This window comes from Mauremys reevesii, linkage group 3 (assembly GCF_016161935.1).
Source record: "Mauremys reevesii isolate NIE-2019 linkage group 3, ASM1616193v1, whole genome shotgun sequence".
Classification (NCBI taxonomy): domain Eukaryota; kingdom Metazoa; phylum Chordata; order Testudines; family Geoemydidae; genus Mauremys; species Mauremys reevesii.
In genome coordinates this window covers 111,684,238-111,700,086 of record NC_052625.1, presented here as the reverse complement: position 1 = coordinate 111,700,086, position 15,849 = coordinate 111,684,238, and the positions used below count along the sequence as shown (strand labels likewise).

General features: G+C 46.8%; 1 protein-coding gene across 1 annotated transcript in view; it reads right to left on the bottom strand.

The window, feature by feature from the left end:
- Positions 1-1,590: 1,590 nt before the first annotated feature.
- Positions 1,591-15,849, bottom strand: part of MED23 (mediator complex subunit 23) — a 116,871-nt gene continuing 102,612 nt past the window's right edge. The window contains exon 30 of the mRNA XM_039532367.1: positions 1,591-1,873. Coding sequence (XP_039388301.1) covers positions 1,715-1,873 — 159 coding nt within the window. The 3' untranslated portion in view covers positions 1,591-1,714. The remainder of the gene's footprint in view (positions 1,874-15,849) is intronic.

Here is a 15,849-nt window from a genome sequence, read left to right as displayed (position 1 = left end):
TGTTATCTTACAAATTAAAAAGAAATTGACATTTTTAAAAACCAAGTAACTGCATTTGGGAAGTAGTTTTATAATGGGCATGTATGTTTCATTATAAATGAAATATTAATTAACATTATATTGAAATTTTGCAGACAGACGAATATACAGATGTGCTCTAGGCATTATTTTGGGGAAGTTCTATTGCCTGTGTTCTACAAGAGGTCAGAATAGATGATCACAATGGTCTCTTCTGGCCTCGGAATCTATGGCTCTATGAAACCATGGAATGAGAATGTACCATGTGAACTCCCTCTGGTGACTAATAACTAAATTGAACTTCTTCCAGAGTCTGATCTCAGTTGTCAGATAACTTTGGCATTACAGACAGTTATTCGAGTCTTACTAGATGAGTTTCCTCTGATCAAATACATTATATAAAAAAATACCTAGGGTGACCATATTTCCCTAAGGGAAAACAGAACACTGTGTGAGGTATCCCGAGTCCCTTTCCCACTGCCCCTGCACTGCTCACCTGAGCCCTGCCTCCTCCCCTGCGCATGGGGCTGGCATTGCTGTTCACCCCCTCCCTCCCCTGCATGTTCCTCTGCACCCCACCCCAGTTTTTTGACAAAAGTGGGCATTTGTCCTATTTGCTCTTGAGAATTGATCAAGCTGGCAAAAGCAAACAGGACACATGCCCACTTTTGGATGGTACCTGATTACATGGGTAGCCCCACTGACTTAAAAAAGGCAGTACTCAAGAGGAGTGAGGATCAATATCTGTGCCCTAGTGATTAAGTAGACAGTACTGGTGAATTACAATTGAAGTGACCATCTTTATGTTTAGTCCCTGGATTAATATTCGATCCCAGGGTTTGAAGAGAGAATCTGGCTGACATTTAGGGTTAACGTTTTCATTTAAAAGAAAACTAGGTTTTTACATACCACCATGCTAGCAGGGGCGGCTCTACAAAGTAGGCTGCCCCAAGCAGCGCGGAGCGCTGCGCCGCCCTTCCCCAGTCCCGCGGCGGGTCCCCTCTTCCCGCGGCTCCGGCATCCTGGGGAGGGCGTCATTTGGCTCCGGTGGAGCTCCCGCCGGCATGCCTGCGGCAGGTCCACCGGAGCCCGGGACGAGCGGACCTGCCGCAGTCATGCCTGCGGGAGCTCAACCGGAGCCGCGGGAAGACGGGACCCGCCGCAGGCATGACTGCGGCAGGTCCGCTCGTCCCGGGCTCCGGTGGACCTGCCGCAGGCATACCGGCGGGAGCTCCACCAGGGCCAAATGACGCCCTCCCCAGGATGCCGCCCCAAGCGGGCGCTTGGCCCGCTGGTGCCTAGAGCCACCCCTGCATGCTAGGCACCTCTGAGAAAAGCTAATATAGACAGATAGAAAGAAGGAAAACTACGACAGCTTGAAGAGGGATATGGAGCTGCTTTACAAAATAGTCATCTTCTCATACATCCACAAACGCCACTGCTTGCAGCATACCTCTGACCAGTTCAACACATACCTTATCTAGTCTCTGATATAAATAGACAGGAAGAGTGGCGTGCAGGTGATGCAAAAACTGATTCACCACACAAATCAAAATGAAGCAGCAGGCTGGAGATGGTTCTCTTTCCTTGTTACACAATGTCACCAAATTCAGACCAAAGAGAGTTTCATCCTGGTCAATAGAAAAGAGTCTTCACATAGACACCGGTGTGATGTCCTGTTCTATTGTGTTACTGGCTAAGCAACATTAACAGGCACTTGGCTAGGCTGTGGTGCTGGAGACCCGCTGTTGATGGATTGCTGAGGAATAGCAGCTGGTTCCATTTTGCTGATGTGTGTTATGAAACGTAGACGGAGTTTCAAAGACGGCCTTAAATTGCAAATAATTTTCTCTGCCTATAAAAAACAAAACAAAAAAGACCCCTCAGAATACATCTACACAGTGGCTGGGAGTATGCTCCCCAGTGCAGGCAAATGGACATGCACAAGCTCTTCTCAAGCTAATGCGCTAAACACAGCAATATAGCAGGGGGATAGCAAGGGCAGCGGCTTGGGCTAGCCACTCAAGTACATTCCCGGGGGGCTGGGCAGGTTTGTGCTCAGGCAACTCACTTGAGTAGCCACTTGTGCTACCCTGGCTACCCTGGTAGCGCATCCGTCTTCCCACACTGGGAAGTATGTTCCCAGCTGCCATTTAGATGTGCCCACAAAAGTATTATCAAAACACAAAGTAATTTGACACATTTTAATGCACGAGAAGAATGATACCCTAGAACAATACGGCAAGACGGATTTATTGTAAACGCAACCTAAATGAATCCCTGAATCTCGTCAGTTCTCATCCCAAAACCTCCTCGGTCTAGGACTCAACCAAAGCCGTGCAAAATGCATTCAGGAAACATAACACGTATCTGGACTTTGCACTTTGTTACAAAATAGAAACCTGGATCAGGTTTCAGCAAAAACTCAGGCCAGGGCTTTATAAAGCCGCGCACAAGCAACCAGGGAGCTTTGCGAACAGGGGCTGCTAACAGGGAGTTTCGCAAGGGAGTTCTCCAGGTGAAGGAGAAGCTAATACAGCATCTGTGGGGTAAGTGACTGTCTGTAGTGTGTGTTTGTTTGTGTTTGGGGGTTACTTGCTGTGTGCTGAGCTTGTGTTTGTCAGTCTGTTTGTTTGTTTGCTTGTTTGAGGGACCGTGTGCTCTGGCTGGCAGTTGGAGGCAGGTTTGAAAGCTCGAAGCCTCTGGTAATTCGCTGAGCCTTAATCAGTGGGCGGGGCATTCACTCAGGCCAGGGCTTTATAAAGCCGCGCACAAGCGACCAGGGAGCTTTGTGAACAGGGGCTGCTAACAGGGAGTTTCGCAAGGGAGTTTAGAAGGGGAGTGGGAAGGGATGGGAGCCCCCCGCCAGCCCTAACCCCTTCCCCGTGGCCCCCCCCTAAAACCTATAAACCGAACCACAGTCCAAAACTACTTTCCGTAAACCACCCTTTCACTAACTAGGAGACAATGCAGGCAGAAGCCCAGCAGCAGAGTGGGGGCTATCCAGTTTATTGCATTGACTGTCACATGTATGATTACCTGCCCTGTGGGCGGGTGGCGTATGTGTGCAGTCGGTGCAAGGAGCTCCTGGCCCTCAGAGACCATGTACGGGCTTTGGAGGCCAGGGTGGCGGAACTGGAAGAGCTGAGAGAAGCAGAGAGGTATGTTGATGAGGCTTTCCGGGACACTGTAGAATTGTCCTGCCTCCGCTTAGACAGCTCCTGTGCTGTTGAGGAGGAAGAAGGGCCCAGGGAAGTAGAGCAGTCGATGGGAGCAGAGGGAAACCTTCCCGTAGTTGGGACCCTCCTTCCAGATGGTGCTGGGGTTGCCTCTCACACTGAGGTTGCCTCTCCGGGGGAGGGAACTCCAGTTTCTAGGAAAAGGCAGGTGTTAGTAATGGGAGATTCGATTATTAGAAATGTAGATAGCTGGGTCTGTGATGACCGGGAGAACCGTATGGTGACTTGCCTGCCTGGTGCGAAGGTTGCGGATCTCTCGAGGCATCTAGATAGACTTATGTGTAGTGCTGGGGAGGAGCCGGTGGTCGTGGTACATGTAGGTACCAATGACATAGGGCAGGGTAGGAGAGATGTCCTGGAAGCCAAATTTAGGCTGCTAGGGAAGAGACTGAAATCCAGGACCTCTATGGTGGCATTTTCAGAAATGCTCCCAGTTCCACACGCAGGGCCAGGTAGGCAGGCAGAGCTTCAGAGTCTCAATGCGTGGATGAGACGATGGTGTAGAGAGGAGGGGTTCACATTCATTAGGAACTGGGGAAACTTCTGGGATGGGAGGGGCCTATACAGGAGAGATGGGCTCCACCTAAACCGAAGTGGAACCAGACTGCTGGCACTAAACATTAAAAAGGTTGTAGAGCAGTTTTTAAACTAGGAGATGGGGGAAAGCCGACTGCTGCAGAGGAGCGTGTGGATCAGACACAGACTTCTCTTAGGGGAGAGTCTGATGATAGAGAATCTCCAGGTTATAGTCAGGAGCAGAGGAATGAGAAGTATAATGTAAGGGCCGGATCAGATGATAAACAGTCACATAAAAAAGAATCTGGCACATCAGAAAAAGGCAGGCTAAAAAACAGGGACAAGTTTTTAAAGTGCTTGTACACAAATGCCAGAAGTCTAAATAATAAGATGGGTGAACTAGAGTGCCTTGTGATAAAGGAGGATATAGATATAATAGGCATCACAGAAACCTGGTGGACTGAGAGCAATCAATGGGACACAATCATTCCGGGGTACAAAATATATCGGAAGGACACGCCAGGCCGTGCAGGGGGAGGAGTGGCACTATATGTTAAAGAAAGTGTAGATTCAAATGAAGTAAAAATCTTAAGCGAATCCACAGGTTCCATAGAGTCTCTATGGATAGAAATTTCATGCTCTAGTAAAAATATAACAGTAGGGATCTATTATCAACCACCTGACCAGGACAGTAATAGTGATGATGAAATGCTAAGGGAAATTAGAGAGGCTATCAAAATTAAGAACCCAATAATAGTGGGGGATTTCAATTATCCCCATATTGACTGGGAACATTTCACTTCAGGACGAAATGCAGAGATAAAATTTCTCGATACTTTAAATGACTGCTTCATGGAGCAGCTGGTACGGGAACCCACAAGGGGAGAGGCGACTCTAGATTTAATCCTGAGTGGAGCGCAGGAGCTGGTCCAAGAGGTAACTATAGCAGGACCGCTTGGAAATAGTAACCATAATACAATAGCATTCAACATCCCCGTGGTGGGAAGAACATCTCAACTGCCCAACACTGTGGCCTTTAATTTCAAAAGGGGGAACTATACAAAAATGAGGGGGTTAGTTAGACAAAAGTTACAAGGTACAGTGACTAAAGTGAAATCCCTGCAAGTTGCGTGGGCCCTTTTTAAAGACACCATAATAGAGGCCCAACTTCAATGTATACCCCAAATTAAGAAAAACAGTAAAAGAACTAAAAAAGAGCCACCGTGGCTTAACAACCATGTAAAAGAAGCAGTGAGAGATAAAAAGACTTCCTTTAAAAAGTGGAAGTCAAATCCTAGTGAGGCAAATAGAAAGGAGCACAAACACTGCCAACTTAAGTGCAAGAGTGTAATAAGAAAAGCCAAAGAGGAGTTTGAAGAACGGCTAGCCAAAAACTCCAAAGGTAATAACAAAATGTTTTTTAAGTACATCAGAAGCAGGAAGCCTGCTAAACAACCAGTGGGGCCCCTTGACGATGAAAATACAAAAGGAGCGCTTAAAGACGATAAAGTCATTGCAGAGAAACTAAATGGATTCTTTGCTTCAGTCTTCACGGCTGAGGATGTTAGGGAGATTCCCAAACCTGAGCTGGCTTTTGTAGGTGACAAATCTGAGGAACTGTCACAGATTGAAGTGTCACTAGAGGAGGTTTTGGAATTAATTGATAAACTCAACATTAACAAGTCACCGGGACCAGATGGCATTCACCCAAGAGTTCTGAAAGAACTCAAATGTGAAGTTGCGGAACTATTAACCAAGGTTTGTAACCTGTCCTTTAAATCGGCTTCGGTACCCAATGACTGGAAGTTAGCTAATGTAACGCCAATATTTAAAAAGGGCTCTAGGGGTGATCCCAGCAATTACAGACCGGTAAGTCTAACGTCGGTACCGGGCAAATTAGTTGAAACAATAGTAAAGAATAAAATTGTCAGACACATAGAAAAACATAAACTCTTGAGCAATAGTCAACATGGTGTTAGGGATTTTAAGGGGTCCCACTTGCCCCAGACTGTGTCCCGCTTGCCCCATGTTGAATTAGCTGAGCATAATTAACATTAGGCCATTATAGGTCAGCTTGATATTAAGACATAGGATAGCTGGTATGGCATAATCGAAAGGCCAACAGGAGAAAGGGGAACCAACGCCTACTGATAATTGTGAAACATGGCCTAGTATAACAGCATATTAGCAATGGAAAATTAATAAAGAGTCTTGTACAATGTAGCCGCACGTAGGTGGGCGCACATGTAGTTGGGAGGGGGCTTGCTGTGCAACTCTATTGGAAGTAGTTGTATTGGGCAATTTGGTAAACAATAAGGCGTTATTAACAATTAAGATCCAGACCCCAACCATAGGGTCAGTAGAAAACTGCTTCCTAACCCCTGCCTTTCAGGCCCATTTCTGTTAGCAAAACCCAATTTCTATATAGAACAAAGGTTAACTTCTGCAATTCTTGTCTGTCTATATCAGGGGCATGACGGGGGGGGGGTGATGAAGAAACCAGAGAAAGGGGAACTGAGGGAAGCTCAGCTAGAATGCTGAGCCTTATCCAATGCAACCGCAAAGGAGGGGTCTTACAGGCAGGCAGACTACCAACGAAAACTGCCCAGAAACAATAAAAGGAAACACCATGTATGAAAAAAACTGAAGTAGCTTGCAAATGTCACAACTGATACTCCCAAATAAGGGTATTTTAAGTAAATGCTAATTTGCGGTTTTAAACTTTATAAGCTCGGTAAAATTTGTAACAGGCGGAGGGGAGTTTTAACCCTCTCCCTGCATGCATGCTTGTACTATAATAAAAGTGCCTCAGTGTGTCTGACCCAAAATCAAAGGCGTGGTCAATTTTTCCACGACAATTTGGGGGCTCGTCCGGGATCCACAGATGACATCCCTGGATCAGAGGACCGCGGGCAGTTCCCTTCCAACCCCAGGGCCCATCTGAGAGGTAAGAGACCTTTTGAAATCTCTGCTATCAGGGGCTTGGAGGAGAACTGGTCCGTAGGCTCTGGCTGGGGTAAGTCATAAGCTGGATCCAACCTTGGGACATGGTCAGACGCACCTGAGGCCCTTGCTAAGGCCTTATTAGACTCGAGTTGGGGTGTGGGAGGGATAGGGGAATTACGGGAAACGTGTCAGGTCAGGTCAGGTCAGGTCAGGTCAGGTCAGGTCAGGTCAGGTTAGGCTGAGCTACTGTAGGCTGAGCTACAGTCTCAGTCTCAAGGCAAGGTGTGCCGGCAGCCCCTCGGACCACGCTCTTTGGGTCCGGAGAAAACTGATCGCCTATTAGAGCTGGGCGTTCGGCGTCCCGGAGCCACTAGGTTGGGAGGGACCAGGGGTAGTTTTCGCCCTGGCAGCTGTGCCAGGAAACGTGCCTGTGTGTGTGAGGCCGTGCGGCCTGTGTGTGTGTGTATAAGGCCAAGCGGCCGGAGTGTGTCGGTTGTGAAAAAACGCTCCACAACCCGCTTGAAGAGAGATTGAAAAGCTTCCCTGACTGGCAGGCTTTGGTAAGTGGCTAACCAGTCAGGGTGCTTGTGTTGTTCCCTATCCTGTGTCCCTTACCCCTCCATATCCCCATGGCCCTGTGACCGCCCTTTGAGCACTGCCTTGTAAAAGGCCACAGAGTCCCTCTTTGTTCCCCCCGGAGCCATAAGCTCCCTTCCCTTCCTCGGAGAGGAGGGAAGCCCCAGGACACCGACCCGGCAGCTCACAAGCGACTGCGGCACCGTTGGCTTGCAGGCTGGTGCCCAGGGCTGGAGAGAGACGTACGGGGACCACGGGTTGTTCTGTCAGCCCGCCCCCCCTTGTCCGCTTTCCTGTAGGTTCGCCAGAGGGAAAATGCCTGGGAACCTGCTCCCTTGTGTTCCTGCCATGAAAAAAGGGCAGGCCGAGTTGGGCCATTAGTGTAGAACTGTGGTAACCCCCGAGTTAGCATCCTGGTGTGATTGGCTTGAGTGAAGTGTGCTGTGGTGAGCATGGGGGCCAAAGGATCGAAAGTCCTGCCGGTCCCACCCCAAGGCACGCCTGCTGCTTATATGTACGTACATTATAGGTCGTCGACGTGTAAATATTTAGAAAAATGGAATTGGTATACCAGAAATGATCCAAAACTGCAATTTCCCTGAAGGAAGTTTTGACCTTGACGGGATTGTACACCTCAGGGTGCACTCCTTGTCAACGCCATGCCTGTATTGTGAAGGTTGTTTTGTGTCGGTTATAGGTTTGGGGTTAGAACCCGAGGTAGAAGTCGCTATGAACCCTGGGAAGTGAGTAACCCCGGAGTGGTCCTAGAGAATAAGGTTGGCCAAGGCTCCGTCAGCAATAGGCAGACAGTGGAGGGCCGTAAAACTAGCTGTCAGTAATTGAAGCTAACAGCCCGTAGATGTGCCAGTGAATGCTGAAATAATTGAGCGTTACACCCTGACTGCTGGTGAGAGAGGCAAAGGGGTGTGATGTGTTTTGTTGTATGTTTTGTCCACTGTGCTAGCATGTCTGTTAAGTGTTTTATAGTTAGCCCTTTGGGGATGCCTGTCAGCTAGGTTGTAATTGTCTGCCCGGTATCCGTAATGGGGGCAAAAGGGGAATCTAGGTAGATTCCCATGCCAGAGAAGGGCACTCCTGCCACGTATATATACTCATATTATGGTCCTAGAAAGTAGGCAGGGAGCTGTTGCCCGGCCTCCACTGGCCCCGAGGAAGAAATATCAAAAGATTTGCTTTGTGAATTAAATTGTGCAATCTGTTGTACCCCAAATGGTGTGTATCTGGATGTGTCTGATCCCGCTCACAATGAGGTCCTGGCAGGTTTTCAGAAGGACACTCTGAAGGAGTAGACTGACCCCAGCCCTTCCTCGTTGCAACAGGAACAGCTGGTTAAAGTCTCTCCTCCTGTGGGCATTGTGAGCCGATCATGCCAACCGGGTTGGGCACATTGGGGCTGCCCAACTGGCTGAAATTTGTCTAAACCCAGCAGGACCACTTCCCAAAGTGTAGTAAACCCTCTCTCAAACTAGACCGAGAGAGGAATTTTACTGTGCTGTTCATGCTGTTGTTTTCAGTGCTGAGGGGTTGTCACCAGCTCAGAGAAGGATTGTATTAAGTCTAGACATATAAAAATGTTATTAATAAATAATATGCATCAAAATGTGATGTGTGTATGTAAATAGATAGATGGGGGGTTAAGTCAAAAGCCCGCCCTCCTTGCTAAATTGGTAGTGAAACAATGCCTGTGCCCATGAAAAGAAAAAATGTAGCAAGAAAAAGGATCGGGCCCATACAAGCAGGCAACCGCAGTTTGAGGAAGTTAAAAGAAGGAAAGTTAAAAATTAACTCTGTAGTTATTGGAGGAAATTAAGCAATAAGACTGTCTGTGAATAATCCAGGCAAGAGGTTATATAAGTAAAAATCATTTGACTATAAAGGATAGTCAATTTTGTTAAAAACACATATGGTGGGTACAATCTTTGTTTTATAATAAATTGGTGTTGTTTTGTGGTTGTAAAAACAAACAAAAAGAAACTAGTGTTAATTTTGGTATTTAATATTTGATCCTTAAGGTAATTTAATGTGTTATAAAATTTTGGTAAGAGATTTTGAATCTGTTTTGGTAACAAATAGCAAATAAAAGCTGTAGTAAGTACCCCCACACTAAGCCTTAAGGTGGCTCTATGCAATCAACGGTTATGTTGTCAAAGAAAAGCCAAAATGGCTTGTGTTTTCCATTTAAAAATCAACATGTATTTAAGAACAGAAGTTAAAAGGTAGAAACCATTAAAACCTGACCTGTCTATAGAACAAATACAGGAAATATAGGGAGTAATTTAAGTAATTCCTCAGTTTTGCCTGCAATCAGTAAGGAAAATTATTTAGATTAATTTTGTTTGAATGTTGTAATTGTAAGTATGTGTTAGTTTTAGTAAAGTATTCTCTTGTGAAAAGACAAATGCCAAAACTGCTGTAAAACTGTGAGTAGCAACAGTGATTATGAACTTAATGTACTGAGAAAAAAATTATAACAAGTTGTGCAACTTCATAGATCTAGTATGGTTAAATGCCTTTTGAAGGCCACTCCCAATTGAAAGGCCAGATTAAGCTTTTATAAAATTTATATCAGGGCACCCAATGCAACTATCAACAGTGCCCTGCTGGCTTTGGCTCAGATGGACATTCATTTAATAAATAACACAATGCTTAATTATTGCAAGAGACTAATGAAATGTGTTAGGTCTTTTTATATATAATAGCTCTGCTGCTTGCTGGAACCAGAAGGCTGAATCTACATGGAAGTCCACCAGTGAGAAACTACTCTGGCCTCATTCTGAAAGACCCTTATCAAATCCTGTTAATTACCAACACTGCTGTGAAGTGCCGAGAACTGACTACCTGCCCATGTTTCTCACTGTAATGACTCTCCAACTGATGAGCGGTCTATCTTTCCTTCTAGCGTTGTTGCTCCTTCTAGACAACAGGAGTAAAGGACAGGGTAAAGATGTGGCAACTTTTCCTTTGTCTGCTGACAAACCCACTGAGCCTTTGAATCTTACTAAGAACACAACCTTTCCACCTGAGGACATAATAAAGCCTCCAAGCAAGCAAGGTGATAGTGCTAGCAACCTCTCCCTTGCTGCCTCACTGCCGGACAGCTAAGTGAATTAAGACTACGAAATCTCGAAGAATAGCTTGCGGAAGCTAGCCAAAACTACCCGAAAATGAAACTTGTAGTGTTCCTCAAACTCTCCTCCTTAATGAACTTAGGGTGGGATGGGGCTGATGGAGCAGCTGGATGGTCGCTCGGTAGCGCCCAAGACTTTGTTGCCTTGCTTTGCTCATGTGACCCATGGTTTGGCCCACGTGAGCAAAGGAGGGATGATTACACTGGTGTCACGACACTAGTAGTACACAATAGTGGTAAGCCAGTCCGGACTAACCGGCAGCTCACCCCACTCTGTGGGGCCTGTCTGTGAATATCTGGATTGACTTTATCAACATGCCAAACGGTTGCTCATATGAATATGTGTCTGTATAGTCTCTGGATGGATTGGAGCCTTGCCTTGTGCAGAGGCTGCCTCCATCACAGTAGCAAAGAAATTGTTTAGGGATTTTTATTCATGATTCGGTCTCCCTGTTTCTATAAACAGTAACCGAGGTATCCACTTTATGGGTCAGGACATGCAGCAAGTCTGCAAGACTCTCCACATTGAGCAGCATTTACATTGTGCTCACCACCCTCAGTATGTAGGGGCAGTGGAATGGGAAAAGGGGAACTTGCAGACAAATTAGCCAAATTGTGTAAGGAAACAATCTTTGAAATAGATGCGTTTATGATAGGTAGATTAAATGCAAGTTTCTGGAATCTGCCATGATACTCATGAAAGGGTCCCCTTTGCTATTTGGTTACCTATTTGGTAAATAACCAAACATATATCCACAGAACTTGTCTGTTTTCCTGCCTAGAGGCCATTCCTGTAGCAGATAACATCACCTGTACCTTATTACAGTATTCTCCCTCTCATACTACAAACCCAGAGGCATGCAGGAAGTTGTCCACGTATATAACCAATAGCTGTGGTATAGCCCCTATAGAAAAGAGACCCAGAGGGATTCAAATAAATTATACTTAATGCCACGTTAGGAACTATCAGGTTTACTTTACCGTTAACTCCCTTTCAAATTGCCGCTATTTGTCCAAGTATTTGTGAAACCCAACAGCCTGAAGGTAAATTGGGCCAACTGGAAAAGTATACCCAGTATTATTTCTGGGGCGCAGTTAACTCAGGTGTAGGCAGGAATGGGTGGATTGCACGTTATTTCAGCCCTTAGTTCTATGACCCAGAAGGTATTAAAAGAGGTGGTATTAAATATCACTGATGCTGGGAAGGCATTGCAGTGGGATCTGGCATGTTTGGGATTTCCTGAGTGACCAGCTAATGGCCATTCAGAGTGATCTTGAGCACCAGGCTTGGCCCACGGCCCTTACAGACATCTCAGGAGTACCATCTGACCTGTGGTCATGGAAGCATAATTGGGAATTCTCTGGGCAAAAGTGTGTGCATTCACAGTACTCCTTCCAAGCATATGGACCAGTTAAAGAAAGTGTGAGCTTCCACATACCGAATCCTGCCAGGTCCGTGGGAAGCATGCATATGAGATTGGGTAATTCGCCAAGACATTTGGGAAATCAAGCCACCTGATATGCCTAGCCCATTACATTATCAAAACCCTCTAGCCCTCCATACCTCTAGGTACATATAGTGGGGACTATCAAAAGGAGGGTTGTCCATGCATATTTGTTTTTTGTTATTGTTGCTGTAAAGCTTGTTGTCCCTGCCCTATATTTGCTTTGTTTATGCCACTTTATTAAGTGGCCCTTGTTCCCTTGAGGGAAATAATTCCCTGTCTGCCTGAAACCCTGGAAGCACCCTATAAAATGAGCCTACAAGTTTTGAGGTCCAGGCCTTAATTAATATTCACATTGAGGAAGTTGATGCCATTGATTTGGCATCAAAAGGAGGGAATTGTTAGGGATTTTAAGGGGTCCCACTTGCCCCAGACTGTGTCCCGCTTGCCCCATGTTGAATTAGCTGAGCATAATTAACATTAGGCCATTATAGGTCAGCTTGATATTAAGACATAGGATAGCTGGTATGGCATAATCGAAAGGCCAACAGGAGAAAGGGGAACCAACGCCTACTGATAATTGTGAAACATGGCCTAGTATAACAGCATATTAGCAATGGAAAATTAATAAAGAGTCTTGTACAATGTAGCCGCACGTAGGTGGGCGCACATGTAGTTGGGAGGGGGCTTGCTGTGCAACTCTATTGGAAGTAGTTGTATTGGGCAATTTGGTAAACAATAAGGCGTTATTAACAATTAAGATCCAGACCCCCACCCATAGGGTCAGAAGCAAACTGCATCCTAACCCCTGCCTTTCAGGCCCAGGTCTGTTAGCAAAACCCAATTGCTATATAGAACAAAGGTTAACTTCTGCAATTCTTGTCTGTCTATATCAGGGGCATGAGGGGGGGGGTGATGAAGAAACCAGAGAAAGGGGAACTGAGGGAAGCTCAGCTAGAATGCTGAGCCTTATCCAATGCAACCGCAAAGGAGGGGTCTTACAGGCAGGCAGACTACCAACGAAAACTGCCCAGAAACAATAAAAGGAAACACCATGTATGAAAAAAACTGAAGTAGCTTGCAAATGTCACAACTGATACTCCCAAATAAGGGTATTTTAAGTAAATGCTAATTTGCGGTTTTAAACTTTATAAGCTCGGTAAAATTTGTAACAGGCAGAGGGGAGTTTTAACCCTCTCCCTGCATGCATGCTTGTACTATAATAAAAGTGCCTCAGTGTGTCTGACCCAAAATCAAAGGCGTGGTCAATTTTTCCACGACAATGGTTTCTGTAAAGGGAAATCGTGTCTTACTAATCTATTAGAGTTCTTTGAAGGGGTCAACAAACATGTGGACAAGGGGGATCCGGTGGACATAGTGTACTTAGATTTCCAGAAAGCCTTTGACAAGGTCCCTCACCAAAGGCTCTTACGTAAATTAAGCTGTCATGGGATAAAAGGAAAGGTCCTTTCATGGATTGAGAACTGGTTAAAGGACAGGGAACAAAGGGTAGGAATTAATGGTAAATTCTCAGAATGGAGATGGGTAACTAGTGGTGTTCCCCAAGGGTCAGTCCTGGGACCAATCCTATTCAATTTATTCATAAATGATCTGGAGAAAGGGGTAAACAGTGAGGTGGCAAAGTTTGCAGATGATACTAAACTACTCAAGATAGTTAAGACCAAAGCAGATTGTGAAGAACTTCAAAAGATCTCACAAAACTAAGTGATTGGGCAACAAAATGGCAAATGAAATTTAATGTGGATAAATGTAAAGTAATGCACATTGGAAAAAATAACCCCAACTATACATACAACATGATGGGGGCAAATTTAGCTACAACGAGTCAGGAAAAAGATCTTGGAGTTATCGTGGATAGTTCTCTGAAGATGTCCACGCAGTGTGCAGAGGCGGTCAGAAAAGCAAACAGGATGTTAGGAATCATTAAAAAGGGGATAGAGAATAAGACTGAGAATATATTATTGCCCTTATATAAATCCATGGTACGCCCACATCTCGAATACTGTGTACAGATGTGGTCTCCTCACCTCAAAAAAGATATTCTAGCACTAGAAAAGGTTAAGAAAAGAGCAACTAAAATGATTAGGGGTTTAGAGAGGGTCCCATATGAGGAAAGACTAAAGAGGCTAGGACTCTTCAGTTTGGAAAAGAGAAGACTAAGGGGGGACATGATAGAGGTATATAAAATCATGAGTGATGTTGAGAAAGTGGATAAGGAAAAGTTATTTACTTATTCCCATAATACAAGAACTAGGGGTCACCAAATGAAATTAATAGTCAGCAGGTTTAAAACAAATAAAAGGAAGTTCTTCTTCACGCAGCGCACAGTCAACTTGTGGAACTCCTTACCTGAGGAGGTTGTGAAGGCTAGGACTATAACAATGTTTAAAAGGGGACTGGATAACTTCATGGTGGCTAAGTCCATAAATGGCTATGTAATAGTCCGGTGTTGGGGCCGTGCCCTCTCAGGGGCCGTCGGGAGCCAGGCCGCCTCACTACACGGCCCAAATCAGTCTCCGGGTTCTGAAGGTCTTGGTGTTCTGCCCCTCAAGCAGGGGCTGAACAGAAGGCACACGGTTACTGCAATGAGTCCCAGCCCTCAGTCAGGGCGGGGCAGCAAACACTAGGTCTAGGCTCAGATCCTTCCCGCAGGCTGAGCACCCATACAGTCAATAAGCCACGGCCCTCATTCAGGGCGGGGCAGCAAACCAGTTCTAAGCTCCGGTCCTGGCAGCCGGAGCTGAGCCGTTACAAAGTCAGTAAGCCCCAAGCCCTAGCTCAGGGCGGGGCAGCACACAAGAGTCCAGGGAGCTCAGATCCTTCCTGCAGGCTGAGCAGTCAAAGTTAACAAGCTAAGCCCGGGCCCTCAATCAGGGCGGGGCAACAAACACAGCAGTTCTAGGCTCAGCTCCTTACAGCAGGAGCTGAGCAGCAATAACAGTTCAGGGCTCCGGTCCTTACATCAGGAGCTGCGCAACAATAAGAGTTCAGGGCGCAGGTCCTTGCATCAGGAGCTGAGCAACAATAAGAGTTCAGGGCGCAGGTCCTTGCATCAGGAGCTGAGCAACAATGGTCAGTAAGCCTCAGCCCTAGGTCAGGGTGGGGCAACAAACAATAGTCCCAGGGGCTCAGGTCCTTGTCCCAGGAGCTGAGCAACAATAGTCAGTAAGTCCCAGCCCTAGGTCAGGGTGGGGCGACAAACAATAGTCCCAGGGGCTCAGGTCCTTGTCTCAGGAGCTGAGCTACGGCAATAGTTCCGGAAGCCCAGGCCCTTAGTCAGGGCGGGGCAATAAACAATAGTTCAAGGCTCAGGTCCTTGTAGCAGGAGCTGAGCTACGGCAATAGTTCTGGAAGCCCAGGCCCTTAGTCAGGGCGGGGCAATAAACAATAGTTCAAGGCTCAGGTCCTTGTAGCAGGAGCTGAGCAGTCACAACAATACCGGGGCTCAGGTCCTTGTGTTAGGCGCTGAGCCACAGCAGGTAAGTGCAGGCTTCTCTGCCTGACCGCTGGTAGGAGGGGGAGTCTGCCACCCGTGAGTGGGGTGGCAGGGGGAGACACAGGCCCACCCACTCCACTGTGTCCCAGCCCGGGGCCCTAACAGCGGCAGTCAGTCTGCTGCTGTGTCGGTGGGGTCCTGACCGAAACACACCGACATCGGCTCTTCCTCTGTTGTAGCCAGACTGGGGTCAGCTACCCCCGGGCTACTTCCCATCTCCCCCTCCATGGGTACCTGCTCATCGCTGGGCTCGGCAGCGGGGTCCCACACCATGGGCTCCTCGGCGTGCTGAGGGCTGTCTAGGTCGGGCCGCTCCTCCGGACTCAGGTTAAGGGGCCGCTCGGGCCGCTCCTCGGGGTACCGGGCTCGGGGCAGGTTTGGCCAGTCCACCTCGGGGTACCTGGCTCGAGGGAGGCTCGGGCGGTCTGCGTCAGGGTACCTGGC